The 21,924-nt window shown below is 56.4% G+C and overlaps 2 protein-coding genes across 3 annotated transcripts in view; one reads left to right on the top strand and one right to left on the bottom strand.

Annotated features, from left to right (window-relative positions):
- Nucleotides 1–21,924, bottom strand: part of HIPK1 (homeodomain interacting protein kinase 1) — a 251,253-nt gene that overhangs the window by 20,087 nt on the left and 209,242 nt on the right. The window lies entirely within an intron of this gene.
- Nucleotides 5,145–21,924, top strand: part of SYT6 (synaptotagmin 6) — a 57,310-nt gene continuing 40,530 nt past the window's right edge. For both annotated transcript variants that reach the window (XM_062193493.1, XM_062193494.1), the window contains exons 1-3: nucleotides 5,145–5,307; nucleotides 15,742–16,093; nucleotides 17,799–18,357. In XM_062193493.1, coding sequence (XP_062049477.1) covers nucleotides 5,145–5,307; nucleotides 15,742–16,093; nucleotides 17,799–18,357 — 1,074 coding nt within the window. The remainder of the gene's footprint in view (nucleotides 5,308–15,741; nucleotides 16,094–17,798; nucleotides 18,358–21,924) is intronic.

Raw genomic sequence — 21,924 nt, 5'->3', positions numbered from 1 at the left:
GCCAAGAGCTTTGCAAGGACGACAAAGGAATCCCTCTTCCACTGCTTTCGCAATGTATTTCCAAACATTGTTGTTGATTAGAAAGCCAATCTCAACATATGGCTCCTTTTTTTTAAGATAAGAGGAAGCCTGATTCACACCCCCAGCACCCTCCCCCGGTGTGGTGAGCGAGGAAGGGCACCGATCTGGGATGAGAGGGTTTGGATTCTGGTTGTCTGCCACCTCCTGCCTTGTGTGACCAGGGCCCAGTCACATCTGAGAAGGGGTCCTCGACTACCAAGTGGGCCACTGGCCACCACCTACTCTACCTCCCATGGTTGTAGTAAGGATTAAAGGAGACACAGGTCTTCCTGGCAATTTTCAAGGACCTGCCCCATGAAAGAGTACAGGTTACCCCTGGCCGGTGTCCCTGTGGATGTCCATCCAGGACCTGAGGGAAGGAAGAAAGGGAGTAGGAACTGTCCTTTGTTTTAACACCTGTTAAGGGTCAGTTGCAGCATATGTAGCACCCAGCCTAACCCTGGAGTCCTTGTACAGTGCAAATTAGGCTTTGTAAGTCCTAATCCAGAGATGAGGAAGTTGATGTTTGGACAACTGCAGATTTAAACACTGGTCTTCTGACTCCAAGATCTGTTCTCTTTCTTCTCCCTTGGCTCCTTCCTACTCCTTCTCTTCCAACATCATTTTCACTTCTCAGATCATGCCATGATCTGAGCCCTTGACCCATCATACTTAGGTCCAGTTCTAAAACTGTTCCAGGGATAATGCCTTGTGACCTTGAACCTGTGTCTACCCTCCTGGGCCCCAACTCACAAAGTCAGGCTGGAAACAGCAAACCTGTCCAATTTCCTGAGTCTGATCTAAACGCTGTGCACTTGAGCAGAGCCCAGAACAGAGATGAGAATTCTGAAATGGAAGAGGAACGGGACACCGACTTAATACACCTCTGATTCAGGAGGATTGAACTGCCAAGCATCTTCCCCGCCATGAAAGCAAGACTAAACTCTCAAAAAGCACCAGGGCATTGACATGGGGCTCTGTGACATCTTCTGCACCTTCCCTGGCCAGAAGGAGTCCCTGAGAACTCTGATGATGCATGGGAATGACATGGCTTGCAGAAGGCACCCAGCATTGTTTACAGTTGCTATGTTGCTCTTGGGAGTAGGAAGCAGAGGTAGTACCTTCCGGAAATACTGACCAGGCTGTTCTGGCTGCAACTCCATAGGGATTCCATAGCACAGTTGTCGCAAGCAATGGTGCAAAGTTAGTCCTCACCCCTAAATATTGGGCCTCAACTTAATTCTCCACCAGCAGAAGATCAGGTTCACCTGTTGTCCATTTTCTTAGAATAAATGAAAACCTTTGAGGAAAGTGGCTACATGCCTCAATATGCAGCAGCTGGGGAGTAGGGGGGGGTGGGAAAAGGGAACAGGGGTCCTCAAGGTTAGGACAGAGCCCCCTTGGCTGTGATCTGCTTAGCAAAGCAGTGGGTCTCCCTGTGCCTGTGCTGTGTCTCTCCCTGCACGTCAGACAATCCGGCTATGAACGTCAGGCTGCTTCCTTCACATCTCTGCTAGGGGCTTGCAGGGAGGAGGGAATGGGGAAAGGGCTCCCTATTTAGAAATGGCATTGAGATGGAAAGACAATATGACACATCAGCTCATGTCAAAAGAGCTCATTCTTCCCGCCTACAGCATTAGCAATTTCCTACCAAGGTTCACAATTTTTTTTAAAAAAAATTATTTGCTTTTCATTTATTTTATTTGAAGCATAATTCAACAGGACATAACTGCTCAGAGCAGGGTGGGTTCCTGCCTAAGGGCAGAGACTCAGGGTGGAGAGCACAGGGTGTGCACTTTGGCTATTTCTCATGAAAGGAGGGCACAGGAGTGGGAGGCCCCTGGTGTCTGCCTCAAACCCCCTCCCATTCTGCCTCCCACTCCACCTCCATTCCCCCTCCCTGCTTCAGAGCAGTCTGCCCTGGGGGCCAAAGATTCGGGATGCTCCAGCCCTGGGCTGTGGATACGATGAGGGCAATGGGGGAGGGAAAGACAACAGAGTTGGGCATCTGTAAAACCACCCCCTTCTTCAGAACCAGAATGTCTGCTCTTTGAGTGCCTCCTGTCTCCCCTTCTCCTCCAGCTTCATTTAAAATCCTCAAGGGTTGTTGCTGGGAGAAGCCACAGGCAGCTCCTGCTCCAACTTCAGATAAGGACAGTGGAGCCCAGAGAGGGCAGGTGCTTTGGTGCACCAGGTCTGAAAGCCAGGCTTGCTGGTGCCCTATCCAATGCCCTTGTTTGCCACCACTCCATACTGACCATCTCTACTCCCCTTTCTCTCCTCCCAACCCCAGCCCCAGACTCAGAATGGCATTTGAAAGACAGGTTTGAGGAAGAAGAATTCTCCTTCTTCCTACTTCCTCTCTCTGGGTCTGGCCAGTCCCTGGAGCCTGAATTTGATGTTTTCCCAGGGAAAGAAGGATGTATGTGCTTTGCGGGTGGGCTTGTAAGGTCTGGAGAGGAAAACTTCCATCTTGATGTGAGGATTTTTTCTATGTCATGACTGATTATATGATCCTAATGGTTCCTGGAGGCAGGGGTAGAAATGGAGAGGACAACTAGGCTGAGACCTTGTCTCCATGTAAGAAAAAAGTACTTCTTTGTGTCTCTCTGGGAATACATGTGCTTTCACAGATCTGCCTCTGCATCTCTCCCTGCATCTCCTACAGTTGTATCTCTGTCTCATCCTCTGCCTCTGTGTTTGCATTTTTCTATTTCTCTTATCTCTGACTCTGTTTCTTTGTCTCTCTCATCTCTGCCTCTCTCACACACACCCTCACTCCCACACTCCAAATCCAACAGCCGCTGACTGATCTGGGGCCCCTTCCTGCAGTCCTGTCAAGGCGGAACATCCTTTGCCCTGTTAGATTGAGAAACACCAGGTCCAGAGCTGCTGCTGGAGCATCAGAGATGCTGCAGAACCGCCTGCCGAGTGTGGAGGTTGAATCCGGGAACAATGAGAAATTATCTGTTAATTCTCGGCTCCTGCCACCTGCTCTGCTCCGAACAGGCTCCTTTGCCTTCAGTTTAAATGCAAATTCCCCCACTCGATGTAAGCAAAATATTGATTTCCCTGCATCACAGGCCTGGGCCCTTGGAACAGTCCCGTGGTTTTTTTTTTTTTTTTTTTTTTTTTTCATTCTCTGCAAAGGCAAAACAAGGCGCTTTGTTCTGTGAATTTCCCCAGGAACTCGAGAGGGGGAGGGAGACATCGCCGTGGAGTGACAGAGTTGCCATAAACACGGGCAGAGAGCAGTTCGTCTCCATTTCTATTTTACATAAACACAATCCCGTGGCTTCCAAAACTGCTAATCAGCATGTGGCCAGGGGCCTCCAGGTTCTTGTCTCTCTGCAGTGGATGGTGGGTGGGGAGTGAGGGGGCCCCTGGACTCCTCAGGTGGATTTTTAGGCAAGTGGAGATGCCAGAACCTCAGCTGTTCTTGGCACAGCAACTCAGAGCCACGCTCAGGAAGGTGGCCTGGATTGCATCCTGTCACTGGGTCATACCTGCTCAGGCCTGCCCACCTGAATTAGACCTCACAAAAGGCAGGTGCCAGGGGTCTGGGTGGAGGCTATGAACCTGCATAACTGGGCAGTCTCCTAGCCTAATCAGGTGCCCACGCGATAGCTGCGCCAACTGGATCTTCAGCACCACGGACAGATCCAGGGCACCCATCCCAGGAGGAAAACCCAGCGGACTAAGCCAGGGTCCTATCGGGTCTCGGCTTAGCCTTTGGCGCCCAGAGCACTCTCTGCCCGGGGCTGGTAAGTCCAAGGGCTGGCAGGTGCAGCTGGCACAGATGGCACCCTGTGGAGACTGCCCGGAGCTGGGGCCCGGAATCTCCTCCACTCAGAACGTGAGTCACTGCCCAAGCCACTTCCACTTAGTGCGTTAATTAGGAGGAAAGACCCTCCTTCCCCCACCAGCCACCTGGGCACACAGGAGCTCTGCAGCTTCCGGGGCTCCTGCTGAAGTTCCCCTCTTGTCTCTGGGAGCTTCAGGTGAGCCCATGGAGGAGGGCTTCACAGAGGACAGGTGCAGTACCTGACAGTGCTAGTGCCAGCAGTGGCTCACATATTTTCAGGAGTGAGAGCGGGGCCCAAAGACCCTTCCCCGACTGTGCTCCTAGGCCCCACACCCCAGGGCCATGGTGTTGGGGGCAGGCTCAGCTTCAAGTCTAGCCTCAAGCCTTCTGTTTGGCTTCAGGCCTACTGGCACTTGTGGTGCCCAAGGATCTCCAGAGGTGTGGCACTGATGCGGGGAGGTGGGTCGGACGGGAACTGAGCGCCCTCTTCAAATGCCCCCCATTCCTACTCGAAACTTTCGCCCTCCTGTTGCCATGGAGAGAGACGGCCGCGGCCTCCTGTCTCCATGGCAACGTGCGGGTACCATGGACCGCAGAATTGCGGGGCTCAGAAAGTCCTTGCACAGTTTGCAGGGCCCAGCAGACCTGGGGGTCTTCCACTCAGGAATCCGAGACTCGGGACACCTCTGACCAACTCTTCCCGCTGAGGACCTCAGTCTGGTCCTCCCACTCCCAGCCGGGTTCCCCCTCATTTGCCTGGGCGGGGGGGGGGGTGCTCTGTTTTTGCGCCACTCGTGTGGCAGGAGACAGTTCACCCAGTGTCTTCCCAAACACTGCCTGGGTAACTCGAGAGAGCCCGCGAAGCGCTCATAATCATACCTCTTTTCTGGAGAGGCTCGGCGATGCCCAAGGCCGCACCAGGCAGGGATTGTGGAGCCGGACCCCGGTTCCTCCCCCTGCCTTGTACCTTCGGAGAGGCGGGGCAGCACCCTCCGACCCCCCCCCCCCGACCTCCCAGCTCCTAGGTCCCCGCCTCTAATCCGCCAAGCCTCGGGCCGGTCCCTGAGCGGGGGTGGGGGGCGGCCGGGAGGCGCCAGACGAGCCAGCTGCCGCGGGATGCCACGTGAGGGGCGGGGACCCTGCGGAGAAGTGATTAAAAGCGGCACAGAGCCGCAGGGGGCCGCTGTGGGCAGGGTCTTCACCCGGCCGCCTTGCCCCGCCCCAGTCCGGCCGCGGCGCGGGTTCAAACGGCTGCGGGGCAGGCCTGGGTGTCCCGGGCATGACCGGCGTGTGGGAGGCCGGGGGGCCCCGGTGCCAGGCGGCGCTCGCGGTCCTGGCTTCGTTGTGCCGGGCCCGGCCGCCCCCTCTCGGGCTGGACGTGGAGACTTGTCGGAGCTTCGAGCTGCAGCCCCCGGAGCGCAGTCCGAGCGCGGCCGACGCAGGTACCGGGGGGGCCCGGGCCCCTCTCCTTCCTGGATCCTCACCCTGGAGCCTCCGACCCCCAAAGCACCGGCCCCGAGGACCCCAGGACCTAGAAGGAACTCCGGGATTCTGGATTCGCGGAACCCTCCCCAGCCAGCCCTCTGGCCCATAGCCCGCAAAGCCAGGGGTGATGCGAAGGGGACCTAAGGGAGACAGCACGCGGTCCCTCTCGTGGGACCCCTACCGAACCCCCCCGCAAAGCCGAGCTCCGGAGAAGCGGTGCCCCCTGAGCCTCAGTTTCCCTCCCTTGCGTCTCTCCGCCGGCGACCTGTTAGGGGAAGGGTCGGCGCACCGAGTCCATCCCGAACTAAAGAACGCGTGTGTCCTCGGGGTGCCTCGGTCCTGGGTTTATCGGCCGGTCGGTCCCGGTGGTGGCCACGGGCCGGGCCCCCCCGGTCTCCTCGGGAGAAACTTGGGTCTGCGGCGCGCACGCGGTCTTTGTGCCCGGCCAGTCTCTGGCGTCTCCGCGGGGGGCGGGGTGGGGGAGGGTGTCGCGGCGTCCTCCCCCACCCCCGCGCCCCTATAACTCGCTCCCGCGTCTCTGACTCACTCGGACTCGAGGCCGGTGCGCGACTGAGCCGGTGCCTCTCGCCGACTTTGCCAAGAAGGCGCCTCCTGCCCGAGCCGCGCGGACCCTGCGCCTGGCGCAGCCCACAGCGGCCGCCGGGTCTAGGCGGGAGCCCGAGCCGGGTCGAGCTCGCCGGAGCCGGTGAGTCCCGAGCCCGAGCCCCGTGGGGCAGGGGCCCGGCGCGCAGCGGCGACGTCTCCAGGGAGTCGCGACAGCGGCAATGGCGTGTCGCGCCCTGGCGGCGGGAGCTGCGGAGGGTCGGCGGCGTGGCGGCCGGCCGGCCGGCCCCAGGCGTTCACCTGCCGCACCACGCTCGCCGGCTGCAGCGCGGCTCCTTTGTCCTGGTGTCTGGAGGGACCTGGGCAGCAGAGAGTAGGGGGTCGCGTCCCCTCCGGGGGCCGGGGGTGGGGGAAGGGCCTGGGGGCACGGAGAGGCCTGGAGAGAACGCGGCGTGGGGGTGGGGAGGTCCCGCCGGGACCAAGGCGCCGGGGTTCCTGGGGGCTCCGCAGGCTGCACCCCTCCTTGTCCCTCCAGCCTTGCTGGGCTTAGGGGTCCCCGGGAGTCGCCCCGCGGTTTCGCACCGCTGGAGCGGGAAGGGGAGGAGGGGGTTCGAGAGGCGGGAATTCGGTCCCCACGGGGTTACCCAGGGGCCAGAAGCCAGGGGACAAGGGAGGCGGTTCCCGGAAGCAGGTACAGGTGGGTTAAGCGCCCCAGCGTCGGCAGATTCTAGGGCTTTGTTGTCACAGGAGGTTAAAGGTCAGAGGTAGAGGTAGATTCTGGGTTAGGGAAGGGGCAGAGGGTCCTCCAGAGGAAGGTTGCCTGTGTGAGGGGCCGTGTCCTGCCCTGCCCGGTGGGTGTAGGGGGCGCTTGCGTTCTCTCTCGCCCTGGCTGCGTTTTCCTCTGTCAGTGGGTTGATTACTGCAGCAGAAGAAACTGAGGTTAGACATAAAAAAGAACTTTCAAGGGGCAGTACTGTATTGGAGGTTGTGGAGCTTGATTCTCCCTCGTGGAGGTTGTCAGTGCACGTCAGGCCTAGCAAATATTATCAGACTGGTCCTCTGGACACCACCCAATTCCCTGCACCTACCAGTCACAGCTTTCCCCAAGAGAGAGTCACTTCCTGTTTCCCCCGACTCTCCTGCTCCCTTCTGTCTTTTCCTCCAACGAAACATCACCAGTGCTGGTCTGGATCCCTCAGAGCTTAAAAGGTGAGACAGGTGAGACACACCTGTGGAGTTTCACCTAGGTGGAAGCTGCCTCTCCAGTCTGCCCAGGGCAGAGATGTGGGGGGTGGAGGTGTTGCTGGAGAGTGTTGCAGGTTAGTATGTGTGTAGCACATCCCGATGGGGGCGTGGGGGCAGCGCTGGTCAGCGGGATGCCCCTTCCCCTCCACCACAGGCTTGGATGGCCAGGCGGAGGGTGAGAGAAGCCTGAGGGGCGAGAGCCAGCCGACCCTGATGAATCAGTATGCCTGCCCTACAGGCTGCTTTCTGAGGCAAGTTGGGGTTGTCAGCCCTGGGGAACTTTAACTTTGGCTGCTGAGTCACAAGCCCCAGGAAGCCTTGGGGCCAGGCTGGAAGACTGAAAGGGATAGGAGAGACAGAAGGAGATTCTTAATCACAGCAGAAGAAAGTGCTTGAGGGTGGCTTTGGGACCTTGAGAACCTGCATGAGCACAGGGTCTGGGGAGATGCTGTGGGGTTCAGGATTTTCCCACTTCCCAGCCTGCTCGCTGGCATCCCAGGGCCACTGCCAGTGGAGAAATGATCCTTGTGTCCTGAACAATATCCAGCTGCCTTGGCCCCTTCGTTTCCCCTGCCGTCTTCTGCTCCAAGTCTCTAGTAACACTGAGAGTCTTGATCAAGATCCAGACTCCACTGTTGTTTACTGAGCCCTCCCTGCCTGGCAGGGCTGTGCTAGGAATTGCACCGGAAACCTCAGTTAATCGGACCCAGACTTGGAAAGAGCTGTACACACAAACTGTCCCAACTAAAAGCGAGCTGCCTTGTGCTTCAAAAACTGTAAAGGCAAAGGGTCTACTTTCGTCTATTGAATAACCTCCCCCTTGGCCCCACAAGTGGATACTGTCAGTTTGCCACCTTTCTTTGAGGCGTTGGCCCTGGAGGCGAATGAACTTTTTTTATAGGTCAAGTTGCATAGACTTAGGTGTGGCTGGTGTGTGGTCTGGGCTACGGGGTAGTAAGCAAAGGTCCAGAGGTGTTCCAGAAAATGCAGGAACCTGATGGGCGATACCAAGCTGCCCCGCCCCTCCTGTGCTCACCCTCCAGCTGACCCATTGCCAAGAGATGTGATGTTTGTGGGCTTCGCCCCATGACTCTGTTTTGTGGTTCAGCCACCTGGCTTGGGAAGTTGGCTTTTTGCAATATAGATGAGTTTTTTTTTTTTTTTTTGACTTGCTTGAGTTGGCAAATTAAGTGTACAAGGTTTTCTTAAAATACAAAGTTTCCATAGCTGAACGATCAGCTACTCCTTGCTGGATGGAAGGATTTCCCCTTCTTTGTGGCGAAGTACAAGGCACAGTGCGTTAGCACCCATAGAGCTGATGTTCCGACTCTAGTGTGTTCTGAGCGTTAGGACTCTAGAAGCAAAGTCTAGTACCTAGGAGTCCCTCCAAACTCTATAGCGAAGATGTGTTCTCTTCTAAGGGTTCTAACTGTGCTTTGCCTGCCTTGTCTGCAGAGTTGGGGGTGAACCATACCCTGCAAATAATTAGGACTGGCTGTGAGGTACGTGGGTCAGGCCAGGTTTCTTTGGGGTCTGTGTAGGAGTGGGGCAGGTGTTGGGGGAGCAGAGTAAGAGAAAGTCCTGGCCCAGCTAGCTGGCACCTCTGCTAGTCCTGCTTAGGAAAGGACACCTCTAAGGTCCTGGCCACACCCGGGAGCTGCACCCAGAGGGTCTTGGCAGTAGGTGTGAGCAGGGCAGCCACAGCTGGGTGCACTGGGTCATGGTGACCCTGCGTGGCATTCCCTTCTGTCTTCGGGGGGCTAAGGGGTCTCTCTCCGCCTGTCGGTCCTGTCGCTAGTTGCAGGGATGAACAGGGAGAGTTGCACAGAAGGCAAAGGCTCTTTCTGGCTTCCTGTCCGCCCCTCTCCTCCACTGCTCCGGCCTCCATCCCACATGCACAGGCCCACGTGCCCTGGCCAATCAGACAGAAGGGTGCACTTACCATCTGCCTAAATCATAATATTAATAATTGCGAAATTAGTGCCAAGGCCCTGTGAGCTATAACACCCCACATTAGTGTCCCATTTATCTCCGAGTCCCCTAACGACGGCAGAAGCGGGCCGAAGTCGTAAAGCTTGGTGCGGCCGTCATTAGCACGGCATTGTCTCTCCTCATCACGGCTTTTCCAGGAGCATTAATGCCTCCTCTGTTTGGGCTCTGCTAATTATCCTCCTCGGTAGCTCAGCCTGGACATCTGAAAGAGGCAGAGGCAGCAAAGGCTCCCCCTCCCCCACCCTGAAATTTAATTACACCCAGCTCTCCTAATGAATTTCCAAGCCATGGCAGAGCTCGCTGTTAATTGACCATGTCTGTGAGCCTCACTCCACACAACCCTTGTTCTCCCAACACACGCATGTACACATACACACACACACCCCCCCACACAGGGGCTCCCCAGGTGCATCTCCGGTGGAACTTTTCCAGGGGCCCCCAGTTGTTTGCTGGGTGGCTGGCGGGGAACCTGCTGGGTCTGTGCTTCCCAGAGAAGAAAGATGGGATAGAGGGGTTGAGTCTCCAGGTTCAGAGGGTCAGGCCAAAGAGTGGTGGAGGCCCCCGCCCTCTGCAGAGTACAGCTAACCAAAACCTCCACCACCTGTCCCCATGGATACCTGGTTCCAGAGCCTGGACTTCAGCCTCGAAAGGCCTAAATACTTAATGCTCTGTACCCTTGCAGTAATTATTACTTAGCATTCATGCACTTGATTTCTTTGTCCTAGAGAGGTGAGTACGTTTCTTACGGATGCAGTGAGATAACATAAGGGGCGCAATGCTTACTGGGTAGAAATAAACAACAAATAATATAGCACTATTGATGTTAGTGGTTCTTTTTTGTTTGTTTGTTTTGAAAGGGAGAGTTACAGAGAGCGAGAGGGAGAGAGAGAAAGGTCTTCCATCTACTGGTTCACTCCCCAAATGGCCACAACGGCCAGAGCTGGACCAATCCGAAACCAAGAGCCAGGAGCTTCTTCCGGGTCTCCCACGTGGGTGCAGGGGCCCAAGGACCTGGGCCATCTTCCACTGCTTTCCCAGGCCATAGCAGAGAGCTGGATTGGGAGAGGCGCAGCCAGGACTCGAACTGGCGTCTATATGGGATGCCGTTGCCAGAGGCAGAGGCTTAGCCTACTGCACCACAGCGCCGGCACTGATATTAATGGTTCTGTCCAGTCTCTTTGCCCCCAGGCTCCTGGCCCTCTGTGCCGCTTGCTCGCCAGTCTCCGCTATGCTTTGTCTGTGTCTCCATCAGTGTCTGAACAAGAGCTCAGCTAGGCAGCCCCTGCTGGGTACAGCCTGAGCCTTTCCCGTTTCTAAGGGGCCACCAGCAGCCCCAGGCCCTGAAGCCAGCCTTTTCTGGCTTTGGGATGAGCAGGAAAAATGATTCTCTCCTTTGTCTTTCTCTCCCCAGTTTATCTTTTCAATCACAACCTGTTAGTGAGAATGCTGGTGACTGTTAGAAAATGGATTTTTTCCTGACATGGGAGCCCATTAGAAACATGGGAACAATAGCCAGCAATAAGAACTGCTGATGGACCGTAACACTATGGGTGGGAGCGTCAGGAGGGGGCATGAGGGAGATAAGAAAGCCCTGGGCTGCTAATTAATAACCTTACATCTTCTAGGAGAGGAAGGAGGCCCTGGCATGTCACCCACCCTGCCAGGCAGTCTCATTTCAGGTGCTAAGCTGGTGCTGCCCTGATGGGCTTCAGGGGCTTGTAACTCCCCAGGAGAGGACCTGGGGAGCCTCAGATGTTTTACCTCCAATCTGGGGTCTGACCTTCCCTGCCCCAAGGGCATAGCTTTGGGGCTGTTCTGCACACAGGAAACTGCATGTTACCATCCACCAAAGCAACACACCAAGAACAATAGCAGGTCATGTTTTGGGGGCATTCACTGTGTTCTGGGGACTGTGCTCTAAGTCTTAGCTTCTTTAATATTCTCAATGATTCTGTAAGGCAGGAATAATTAGACCCCTTACTGCATAATAGGGGGAAACTAAGGTTTGCAGAGGTTAAGCAACTGGTTCAAGGTCACAGTCAGAGAGCAGTGCGGATGGAGCGTGCTCTGTGGTCGTCTTGCTGCTGGTGCCCACCTGGGACGCCAGCCCTGTTTCTGAGCACCATGGGAAAGCCCAGTTCCCCAGCCAGGGATAGGAGCCATGTGCTTCTGTACACCACACCACATCCAAAGCCTGCCTCCACGGCTTTTTCCTTTCCCAGAGACCACCAGACACTTGGCAACTACGGCTTCCCAAACCAGGTGTCCACGAATACCGAAGTCCCGCTGAGAGCTGAAAGGAGATGTGTTGCAGCTAACACTGAGTGATGGACACGTCTTCCCCTGCCCCCCACCCCCCACCCCAGGAATACTTTGCAAGAGAATAGGATATTCTCAAGTGCAGGTGTTTCTTCCCTAGGCTTCTTCTCATTCCTTTGGAACACACTAGCTGCCTGATGGTAACAACAAAACAACAGAGAAAGTAGCGAACAAATGAGGGTTAACAGAAAACTGGCAGATGTGTGATCTTTAACAGAGCACTGTTATGCCCTGAGATGTACAGAGGCTTGGCTACTATTATCTCTGCCAGTGAGATTGCTCTTGGTTTGTAATAATAGAGCTAAATCTCTCTCTGCGAGTGCTCCTGCCTTGCAGGTGATCTGCCCGCTAAACTGATTTGAAAACTAAGGGATATTCGAACCCAGATGGGGCACAGGTAATTCCAATAAAAATACCTAATATTTACTACATTGCTTACTATATTCTAGGCCCTGTCCTCAGCACTTCTGATACACTTTTGGTCTCACTTAAACCTCACAGTGACCTTATGAGGTAGATGTTATAATTATCTCCATTTTAGGAAACTAAGGCACACAATTTAGAACAGCGCAGATGGATATTGAATGAGCCCACTCAGACTTCAGGGCCACACTGCTTTCTGTTGTGAGGCAGAAGGAGAAATAAAGATGGAAGAACAGAGAGAGAGAATACTAATGATCGGGAAGTCCCTTCTCTGTTTCGATGCACCTTGAGGCTTACCTGCGCCTTGTCCGGAAGCAAGTGCATGGTATAAGTAGGAAGAGGAGCAGATCGGGACTCAGAAAGGTGGTGGAGTTGCCCACCAAAGTTCTGGCTGCCTCCTTCCCCAGGGTCAGGGTGCAAACAAGGAAGGAGTTTTAAAGGTGTTTTGACTTCCTAGCAAACAGCGTGTCCTGGTGGGCTGGCCCCAGCGAGGCCAAGGTAGGAGGGCACTCATCTTGGGCCATCTGGGCCTTTGCACAGCCCTTAGGTCATATGGAACCTGCAGCCCTTCCCACCCTCAGTGCATCTTTAGCCAGGGGATGAGGGCTATCTGAGTTCAAAGACACTTGTCGTGATGGTGAAGGGGCTAAATTCTCTGCAGTGATCCCCCCCCCCCACCACCTGATTCTGCTCTTACCAGCCTTGTCCATCACCTTGCGCCCCCCCTGGGGGTGATGCACTGTGTGCTTGGGACCTGATTCTTGCTATACTGCCTGCCTGTGAGGTGTCGGAAGCCCAGGCTCTCCTGCTCTCCTAGTCCTGGAAGGAGATTCTCCAGGCCCTCCGTGGTCTTGCATAAGCAGTGTTGAGCACTGGTGCTGATTCCTGATAGTCTATACCCCCTGCCTTCCCTAGCCTCAGCCGAGAGGGAGCAACAGCTGGGGGTCCCGTGGAGATGTGATGGAAACAGCAGCCACGCCAAGGACCCGCTCCCTTCCCCCATCCTTCTTTTTATTTATGGATTCAGTTTTTTGTAAGGCTGAACATTTAAATGCACCCTATGCTCTCTGGATGCCCCTCCCCCCTCATTAAAATTCTAATTATTACCAGAGCAAGTAAGATGTATGATCAAAAGAAAGCAAAGCCTAGAAATACCTTTTGTTTTAAGGTGACTCATGTTTCAGAGAATGCATCCAGAACCGGCTGTTACGGAACAGATGTAAGGGGTTTGGAGACAGCCAGATACTTAGAATAAGGGCGTGTATATCTTTAGTGGCTTTCCTGGTGATCCCAATGGGACAGGAGCCTGAAGAAATACTCCCCAAACCATGTGGAGTGTGAACTTATAACAACAATAAACAAAATGGATTTTGCACCTCCAGTGTATGTTCCTTTGTGTTCTTCAGGGGGTGACCGTGTAGGGCCAACTGGAGCCAGACTGGCTGGGGTAGCCCCTGGTTCTGCCTCTTCCTGGCTCTGTGACCCGGGCAGTCTCTTTCACTCTCTGGGTCTCAGCTCCATGTCTGTACAGTGAGGATAGTCATTGCACTTCTCAGTTTGGAGAGGAGTAAACGAGTGAATATGGAAAAGGCACTTGGAATCTTGCACGTACTAATGTGGGGTAAACTGGCTGAGTCCTACAATAAAATGTCACTATTATTACCAACCTGGATATTAAAATTTTGATTTCTTATATTTAAGATAATAAAGGAACATGGAAATAAGCTGTATCTTTTCCTCTTGTGGCTGCCAAGTGCACGCACACCAAGCCTGGAGACCGTTAGTCTGCAAGTTAACTTAGGATTGGGGCTCCTGGTCCCAGCAGTTAGTGTTGGGGAAGGACCGGCCGCAGCCCCTTTGGCCTGGGAAAGGCTCTAGTGTCTCTGGGCAGGAGGAAGGAGACAGTGGCCTAGGAGGTGAGGAGTTGAGGATTCTTTGCCATTATTCCCTGTTCATGGAGGTGTAGCTTGACCCGAGGAAAATAACCAGCAACAAGGGAGTTGGGAGGCGGTGCTGGCTCCCCGGAGAGGATGGCTGATGCTCCCACCACCTTCTCAGCTGCCCCTGGAGGTGGGACAGGGTCCCCAGGGCTTGTGAGAGCCCGCAGTGTGCCCCCACAGGGGCCTGGACTCCTTAACACCCCAGGTCTAATTCAAAGCCTAGCACATGGCAAACGCTTAGGAAGTCCTGGTTGAATTTCATTGAGATGAGAGATAATTGCAGCTCTTCTGTATGCCACTCATTCATTCCTTCACTCATTCATCCCCATATGCCAGTTTCCATTCCAGGCCATGAGTCAGACAAACAGGAGTAACAGAGGGTCACAGCAGCCCACAGTTGAATCAGAGACAGTGGAGAGAGTGCCAGGCTGGCCCGTGGACATCTGGACCCAGGTCCAGGCTCTGAGTCTGACCAGCCGGTGCCTGCAGGCAGGTCCCTCCTCTAGGCTGCCATGGCTACCTGAGAAGCCCAGCCTGCCCTCAGCGCTTGGGGGGCCATTTCTCACTCTCGTTCCTGAACATTTTTTAGGTATTGGGACAGGTTCCTGCAAGGACTGCAAACCCACAAACCTGGCAGGGGGCAGGGAGGGAGGGATGAGCCTGTGAGGATGCCCCCTCTGGAGGGCACGACCCCACCCTGTCCCCCAGCCCGTCCTCCCCTTCTCCACCCAACTCCCACCCCCCTCACCCCAGGCAGGAGCTCAGAGCCAGGTCCCGCATCACAGCCTTTGCTGCAGAAGCCTGGAATCAGTAAGTGTGATGCCTGTGTGGTCTCTCAGTGTTTCATTCACTGTGCAGACAGCCTAACAGAGCTCTCCTGCTGGCCTGTCCACAGGTGACCTTTGGGGGGACCTGCCAGGGAGACCAGCGCTTCAGAGCCTTCTGACTTCTCCCCTCAAAGCTAGAAGAAGCCTTGGCTTGAAGGTTCATTGCTAGATCTGGGGATGGATGACAGGCAAAAGCCTTCTTTTAATAATTTTTCTGAAAGGGAGGCATCCGTGGGGGCTCTCCTGGGGATAACGGGCACCTCGGGGTGGCCTGGGGCTGGGGCAGTGAGCGCGTGCCTCCAAACCCACAGTGACACCAAAGCCCCAGCGGAGCTCTGGCATAGCTACCGGGGCGGATAGGGACCACTCTGGGGGTTGTCTATTGGCTTTGAAATACACAGTGGGGATCAGATGTCGTGTTCCTTCATGCAGCTGTTTCTTGCCCCTACTATGTGCAGGGCTCTGAGAGTGCAGGAGCAGCTGAGCCCTGCCCTCAGGGGATGTGCTTGGCCCCCTGAACCCCTTGAAGTCAACTCCATGTTCATTGTGCCCCTGCCCTGATCTTGGGGTGGTGGGACAAGGCAGGGAAGAGGATGGGCGCGCATGCCAGCCTCTGCCCCCCAGAAGCCTCACAGCCTGTTCAGGGAGAGAGCCGGGAACAGAGATGACTCTGCTCCAAGTCTGGCCATAGTAACAGCACTAATAGAAATGCAAACAGCATCCAAGCAGGAACGCTTCACGAGTTTGCACATTTGCTAAGGCTGCTGCGATTGAAATTGCTTTGCCTTCCCCCTGCACATAGCAGCAGGCAGTAGGGGAGCAGCCCAGGTGCTCCCCAAGCTGGCAGGACTTGGGGGCAGGGGGAGCTGGGGGCATCAGGCTGCGGCGACAGCACCGAATGGACAATCGCGGGTCAGCCTGAGACCGTGTCTCCCCCTGCCTTGGCGGGTTTTCTCATGACCACTCTTTTCTCTTCTTCTGTCTTTGTCCCCTCCGTGTGCCCCCTCCCTCCACACTGTACCCCCCCATCCCCGCCTCTGTCTGTCTCTGCCCCTCCCTGCCCGGCGCACGCCGCGGGCAGGCACCTCTGTCTACCTCCTCGCTGTGGTGGTTATCGTGTCTGGCGTGGCCCTGGTGGCAGTTTTTCTCTTTCTCTTTTGGAAGCTGTGTTGGAGACCCTGGAGGAGCAAGGAGACCTCCAGCCCCTTGTCCGCTGCTGACCCCGCCGAGGAGGCCCTCCAGAGCCCCAGCTCCCCAGGCAACATGGCAGACAAGCTGAAGGACCCCAGCAGCCTGGGCTTCCTGGAGGCGGCCGTGAAGATCAGCCACACGTCCCCGGACATCCCGGCCGAAGTGCAGATGTCAGTCAAGGAGCACATCATGCGTCACACGCGGCTGCAGCGACAGACCACGGAGCCAGCCTCGTCCACCAGGTGAGGGGCACCCCGGCTGCCCGACCCCGCGGGTGAGTGAGAGCCCAGCCGGCCCTTTGAGAAAGGACTGTGTCCAGGGGTGTCTCCTCGGAAGGGGACACCTGGTGAAAGGGGAAACTGAGGCAAGGGGCTAGGCACGCGCTGTGCACTTAGGGTTTGTGTGGGCCTGAGGGGAACAGCACAGCGAGTGTGGGGGGGGGATGGGTGTCGGGTGTTTGGAGAGAGGGAAAGACATCGGTCTAAGGGAAGAGACCATGCAAAGGCCCACAGGGGCTAAAGTTCAGGATTCGTTTCCAGGCAGTAAAGCTAGGCTGGCAAGAGAGCGCCGGCAGGCTCACAGCGAGGGTTCGTCAAAGGATCTTGAAAACCTCTCATTGTTCCCTGCGTGACAGCAGTTGTCTCTGTGACATCCGTTCACTGAAAACAATGACAAAAACGAACACACGATGGCAAAAACCTCGTCTACACTCAGGCCCACTTTTAAAAGGTGGGGTGCATGTGTGTAGGAGGAATTGTGTTTGCCCAAAACCAAGGGCTCTTGTGGATGCCTGGATCCCTGCCGTGTGTCTCCTGGCCCCCAGGGGACCCTCGGTGGCGCAGGAGGCCTGGTGTTCAGACCGCAGGCAGCAATGAGCGTGCCGGGCCATGTTACCAGGCTTGTCCTCTGGCCTTGAGCAAGTGGTTCACCTTCCTAGGCCTCACTTGTCCCAAACGGAGTCCTCCCAGGTAGTCGTGAGGGGCCAGTGGAGGAGGTCAGGTGACAATGAACTCTAAGGCATGCATCACTTTGTGGGTACCTGGCCCTGTTCTAAGCACTTTAGTTGTATTATTTACTTCACCCTCACAGCCATCTTATGCAATTGCTATTTTTATTATCTTTGTTTTTATAACACAGAGAGGTTAAATATCTTGCCCAAAGTTACACTCAACAAAGTGGCAAAGCTGAAATGAAGCTACACAATGTGACTCCAGCACCCATACTTTCTTTTACTTTTTTTTAAGATTTATTTTTATTTATTTGAAAGACAGAGTTACAAAAAGAGGTAGAGACAGAGAGAGAGGTCTTCCATCTGCTGGTTCACTCCCCAGATGGCTGCAACAGCCGGAGCTGAGCCGATCCGATCTGAAGCTGGGATCTGGGAGCTTCTTCTGGGTCTCCCACATGGGTACAGGGGCCCAAAACTTGGGCCATCTTCTACTGCTTTCCCAGGCTATAGCAGAGAGCTGGATCAGAAGAGGAGCAGCCAGGACTTGAACTGGCACCCATATGGGATGCTGGCACTTCAAGCCCGGGCTTTAACCCAATGTGCCACAGCGCCAGCCCCAACACCCGTGCTTTCAACCACTCCCATTCCTAGCCTGTAATGAGCTCTCAGTAAATGATGGTGGGAGAGCCCATGGTGGGTGAGGAAGGGTGGCCCATCTCCCAAGGGAGCGCATGGTTCAGAGAAGGGAACAGAGTGCTGTCTGCGAGGAGAGAACCCTGGGAAGCAGATATCAGAGAGGCAGGGAGAGTGATTGCGATAGCAATGGCCAACATTTGCTGAGCTTAATATAGACCTGGCGCCGCTCCAACTGCTTGTGCATCAAGTGTGTGCGGAGGACACGTGGGGTCAGCAAGAGGGAGAGGGTGCTCCACGTGGGGCAGAGGGAGCCGGGTTCGCCCTGACCACACACGCTGTCTGCCCCTCCTGCCCCCCACCAGGCACACGTCTTTCAAGCGCCACCTGCCACGGCAGATGCACGTCTCCAGCGTGGACTACGGCAGCGAGCTGCCGCCGGCGGCCGAGCAGCCCACCAGCATCGGCCGCATCAAGCCCGAGCTCTACAAGCAGAAGTCGGTGGACGGGGACGAGGCCAAGTCCGGGGCAGCCAAGAGCTGCGGGAAGATCAACTTCAGCCTCCGCTACGACTACGAGAGCGAGACCCTGATCGTGCGCATCCTGAAGGCCTTTGACCTCCCCGCCAAGGACTTCTGCGGAAGCTCTGACCCTTACGTCAAGATCTACCTCCTGCCTGACCGCAAATGCAAGCTGCAGACCCGGGTGCACCGCAAGACCCTGAACCCCACCTTCGACGAGAACTTCCACTTCCCCGTGCCCTACGAAGAGCTGGCCGACCGCAAGCTGCATCTCAGCGTCTTTGACTTTGACCGCTTCTCCCGCCACGACATGATTGGGGAGGTCATCCTGGACAACCTCTTTGAAGCCTCCGACCTGTCCCGGGAGACCTCCATCTGGAGGGACATCCAGTACGCCACGAGTGTGAGTACGGTGCTGCTCCCTCGGCTGTGCCAGGATGAGCAGCTCTGGGCCGGGCGGGACACGTCCCCCACCCCCCTCACCGCCTCCAGACGCAGGACGTGAAACTGTCCATGGCCCCGCCCACCCTGGGGCTGTCCTTGTTCTCTCCCCAGGTTGGGGTGGGAGCCAGTAGCACCCTCACGGGGGGAAGGGGGGGAGGGAAGGAATTTTTGTCTGTTGCTTCTAGGGTGGGTCTCTCTACCTGCGGGACCCAAGGTTTGGCAACTCTAAAACATGTGATATGTCCCCTATGATCATGGGTGACGGCTGAGCCAGGCCCACAGACTGAGTGTCTGCCGAGTGTATTGGTATGTATTAGAAGCGTGGGATAGGCAGCAAGAGCGGGCTGTGTTAATCAGACTGTACTTCAGCAAGAAGAAATCTCAGGATTTTGTGGCTTAAGATAACCAAGGTCTGTTTCTCATTCACGTCACACGTTCTTTGCAGCGTAGCTGGGGGCTCAGCTGACCTTGTTGCCCAGGGACCCGAGCCCATGGAGGCTCCAGCTCAGCTTGAGCTCCCACAGTTAAACCTCAGGAGGAAGACGGTGTGCAAATCATGCAGTATTTCTCAAAGCTTCCATGCACAAGTTCCATGTGTCACTTCCGCTCACATTCCATTAGCCAGAGCAAAACACACGGCAGCTTCCACTCTCAGAGAGGCAGAGGCAAACACTCCTACCACACGCCCAGAAGGCAGATCTGCAGAACTGAATGAACACACTAAGGACCACACATCGCCGAGTCCCTTGTCTTAGCGCCGTATTCCCAGTGCTGTCTGGGAGTGGCGGGGGGGGGGGGGGGGGGCGGAGCAGGCAGCCTGCAAGGAGACCTGGCTAATGCCCACACTGGAGGCAGATACTGGGCCATTCGCAGCCAGCTGGAGCTAACCGAGGCTTCAAGTGCTGAGGTTCACGTTAACTTTCAGAAGGGAGGGCAGCTTTGGCACAGAGAACTAGGAGGGGCACACCCGGAGCCCTCTGGGCTGGTGTGGACAGGGCACTCCATTCCGCTGGCCTGAGGAGCTGTGTGGTGCATCCTGCAGGTGCAGCTGCCGTACCTCTCTCTGAACCGGGCGCTGAGAGCCCAGCAAGGGTGTTCCCACCAAGCACGTGGCCTCTCATCTGGTGTCCTGAGTGCTAACTGGCTGAGTGTCTCCCTGGATATTTTTATTTTAAGATTTATTTGAAAGTCAAGCAGCAGGAGGGGCTGGGGTGGGGAGGGGTGGAGATCTGTCCACTGGTTCACTCTCCAAATGGCTGCAACAGTCAGGGCTGGTGAACCAGGCTGGATCCAGGAGCCTGGAATTGCATTGGGGTCTCCCACATGGGTAGCAGGGCCCCAAACACTTGGGCCATCTTCTGCTGCCTTCCCAGGCACATTAGCAGGGAGCTGGATCAGAAGTAGAGCAGCCAGTACTGGAAACAGCTCTCCAATGTGTGATGCTGGCATTGCAAGCGGCTTCACCCAGTGCACCACAAGGCCAGCCCCTCTTTGCATATTTCTTGCACCATTATCTCTGAGGAGGGAGGATCCCAATCTGCCTGAGGCTCCTCCCTTCGGGCAGCCTATACTCAGTTCCTCTGTGCAGAATGTCAGGAAAGAGGCTGGGAAACCCAGCCCCGCCGTGGTGGGTAGAGCGTACATGCCTCGATTTCTTCAGGGAGAAACCTCGGGGGGCTCTGCTTCTGCCCCAGACAGTGTCTCCAGGACCCCATTCTCTGATGCTGACTTTGGCGAGTCCAGACTGATGTCCCAGGGCCTCCTCACCTTTGCTTTCCTGAGATGCCACCCCCCCGCCAGAACAGCGCAGGCAGCCAGGTGGCAGCCAGACGGGGCGGGCTGGAGCGGCAGCTGTGCACCAGCCCGGGCCCAGGAGCTGTGCCTATAAATCACGTTCTGAAGCGCGCATCTGGTGCGGCTCTTCCCTGTGGTCTCCTAAGGCAGCAGCTTCATGGCGGTGACTGTGCAGGTGGAGAGAGGCAGCTCCATCCTCCTTACAGCGAGGCCACCGCCCCCCGGGGGGAGGATGAGGACGTAGGGCTGTGGGGGCAGAGCTCTGCCCCGCCCCAGAGGCCCCCTCCCTCCCCTGTACCTTCGGCCCCAGCAGGAGTGCGAGCCTCAGGTGTGCAGGAACCTCTCCCCCAGATCCTGATCCTGGGCTCTGTAGCTGTCCCTGACCTCGTCCCCAGACTGTCCCCATCTTCATCTTCCTCAGGCAGTACCACCAGAGTCCGCCTCCACCTCCTGCTCTTAAGGACGCTATGCCAGGCACTGGGGGTGAGGGCGGGACAGGGCTGGCAGAGAGGGGGACCGTCCAGCAGGCCAACGATGCCGGCCAAGTGCTCCTGCACACTGTGTGCGCCAACACGGCCTGGGAAGGCCTGGACCAGGGCAGCTAACCCATGTGGGGCAGGACTGGAAACAGGAACCTCCCAGGCCAAGAGAGAGGGAAACCCCACCACCACAGGAGTGCAGGAGCCCAGGCCTAGCGGTTCCCAGCTGCAGGGCTGGGGTGGCGCTCGCACCCCTTGTCCTGCGTGCAGCCTGTCTGAGCTCTGTGTGTGGCCTCAGGGGAGTGCCCTGGGCCCTCCAGCCCGATAGCGCCACCAGCAGGCACAGTTCTCAGATGGGGCTCCCCACCCTGGCAGGCCAGGACCCAGGAAGCCCCGTGCCTTTACCTGCTGCACAGTGCTGGCTATGAACGTGTAAATCCAAGGCAAGGATGCCCAGGTGAGAGCCACTGGGAATGACTGAGCCCTCGGTGGACCTGACTCCTGCAGCCAGCACGGAGGGGGCAGATGGGCACGTCCTTCTCCCATCGCTGCCCTGGGCCCAATTCCATTCCCAGCTGCACTTTAGACCTGAGCCCAGGGACCCAGGCCGCGTGTCTGCCCCAGCCTCATGGGCCCCTGAGCGTGCCTGGAGTCTCTGCTTCTTGCCTTTGCTCGTAAGGTCCCCTCGGCTCTGCAGGCCTGGCCCCTGCCTCTGCCCAGCCCCAGCCAGTCCACCCGTGGCCTGCTGTTCTCCCAGCAGCCACCGCTCTGATGCATCCTCCGTATCCCTCAGCTTCGTCCTGATCCAGAGTCTGTCCTGTAGAGTCCTCCCGACAGCAGACCCGGGGATGGCTGTGACCCACACTGCCCCTTCTGTACTCTCCCACAGGGCCAAGCCTAGGACCCAGCACATTCCTGTCAAATGACTGACGGCTTGCTTAATCCAACTATCTGTTGGGGCACAAGGGAGGATTATTAAAGAAGTAGTTGGAGCTGAGTGGGGTTCAACCGGGAAGACATCCTGGAAGAGGAGGCCAAGAAGTATTTTGAAAGCAGGTAGAGAGATTCAGAGGCATAGTTCAAGGAGAAGGGTTGTGTCTGGGGTGGCAAAGAGACGAGCCAGTGAGGTCAGGTGGTCTGGACTGAAGCAGAGGATGGGGGATCAGAAGGCGAGGCACAGTGAGGAAGGGGTTGGGTAGGCTGCTCTGTGGTCACAGGTCCTGCGTGCTGCCCCTGCGGCTCCTGGAGCTTGT

The sequence above is a fragment of the Lepus europaeus genome, chromosome 5 (assembly GCF_033115175.1).
Source record: "Lepus europaeus isolate LE1 chromosome 5, mLepTim1.pri, whole genome shotgun sequence".
Lineage (NCBI taxonomy): Eukaryota > Metazoa > Chordata > Mammalia > Lagomorpha > Leporidae > Lepus > Lepus europaeus.
The sequence above is the reverse complement of the archived record's forward strand: the minus strand, read 5'-3'. Positions and strand labels throughout refer to the sequence as shown.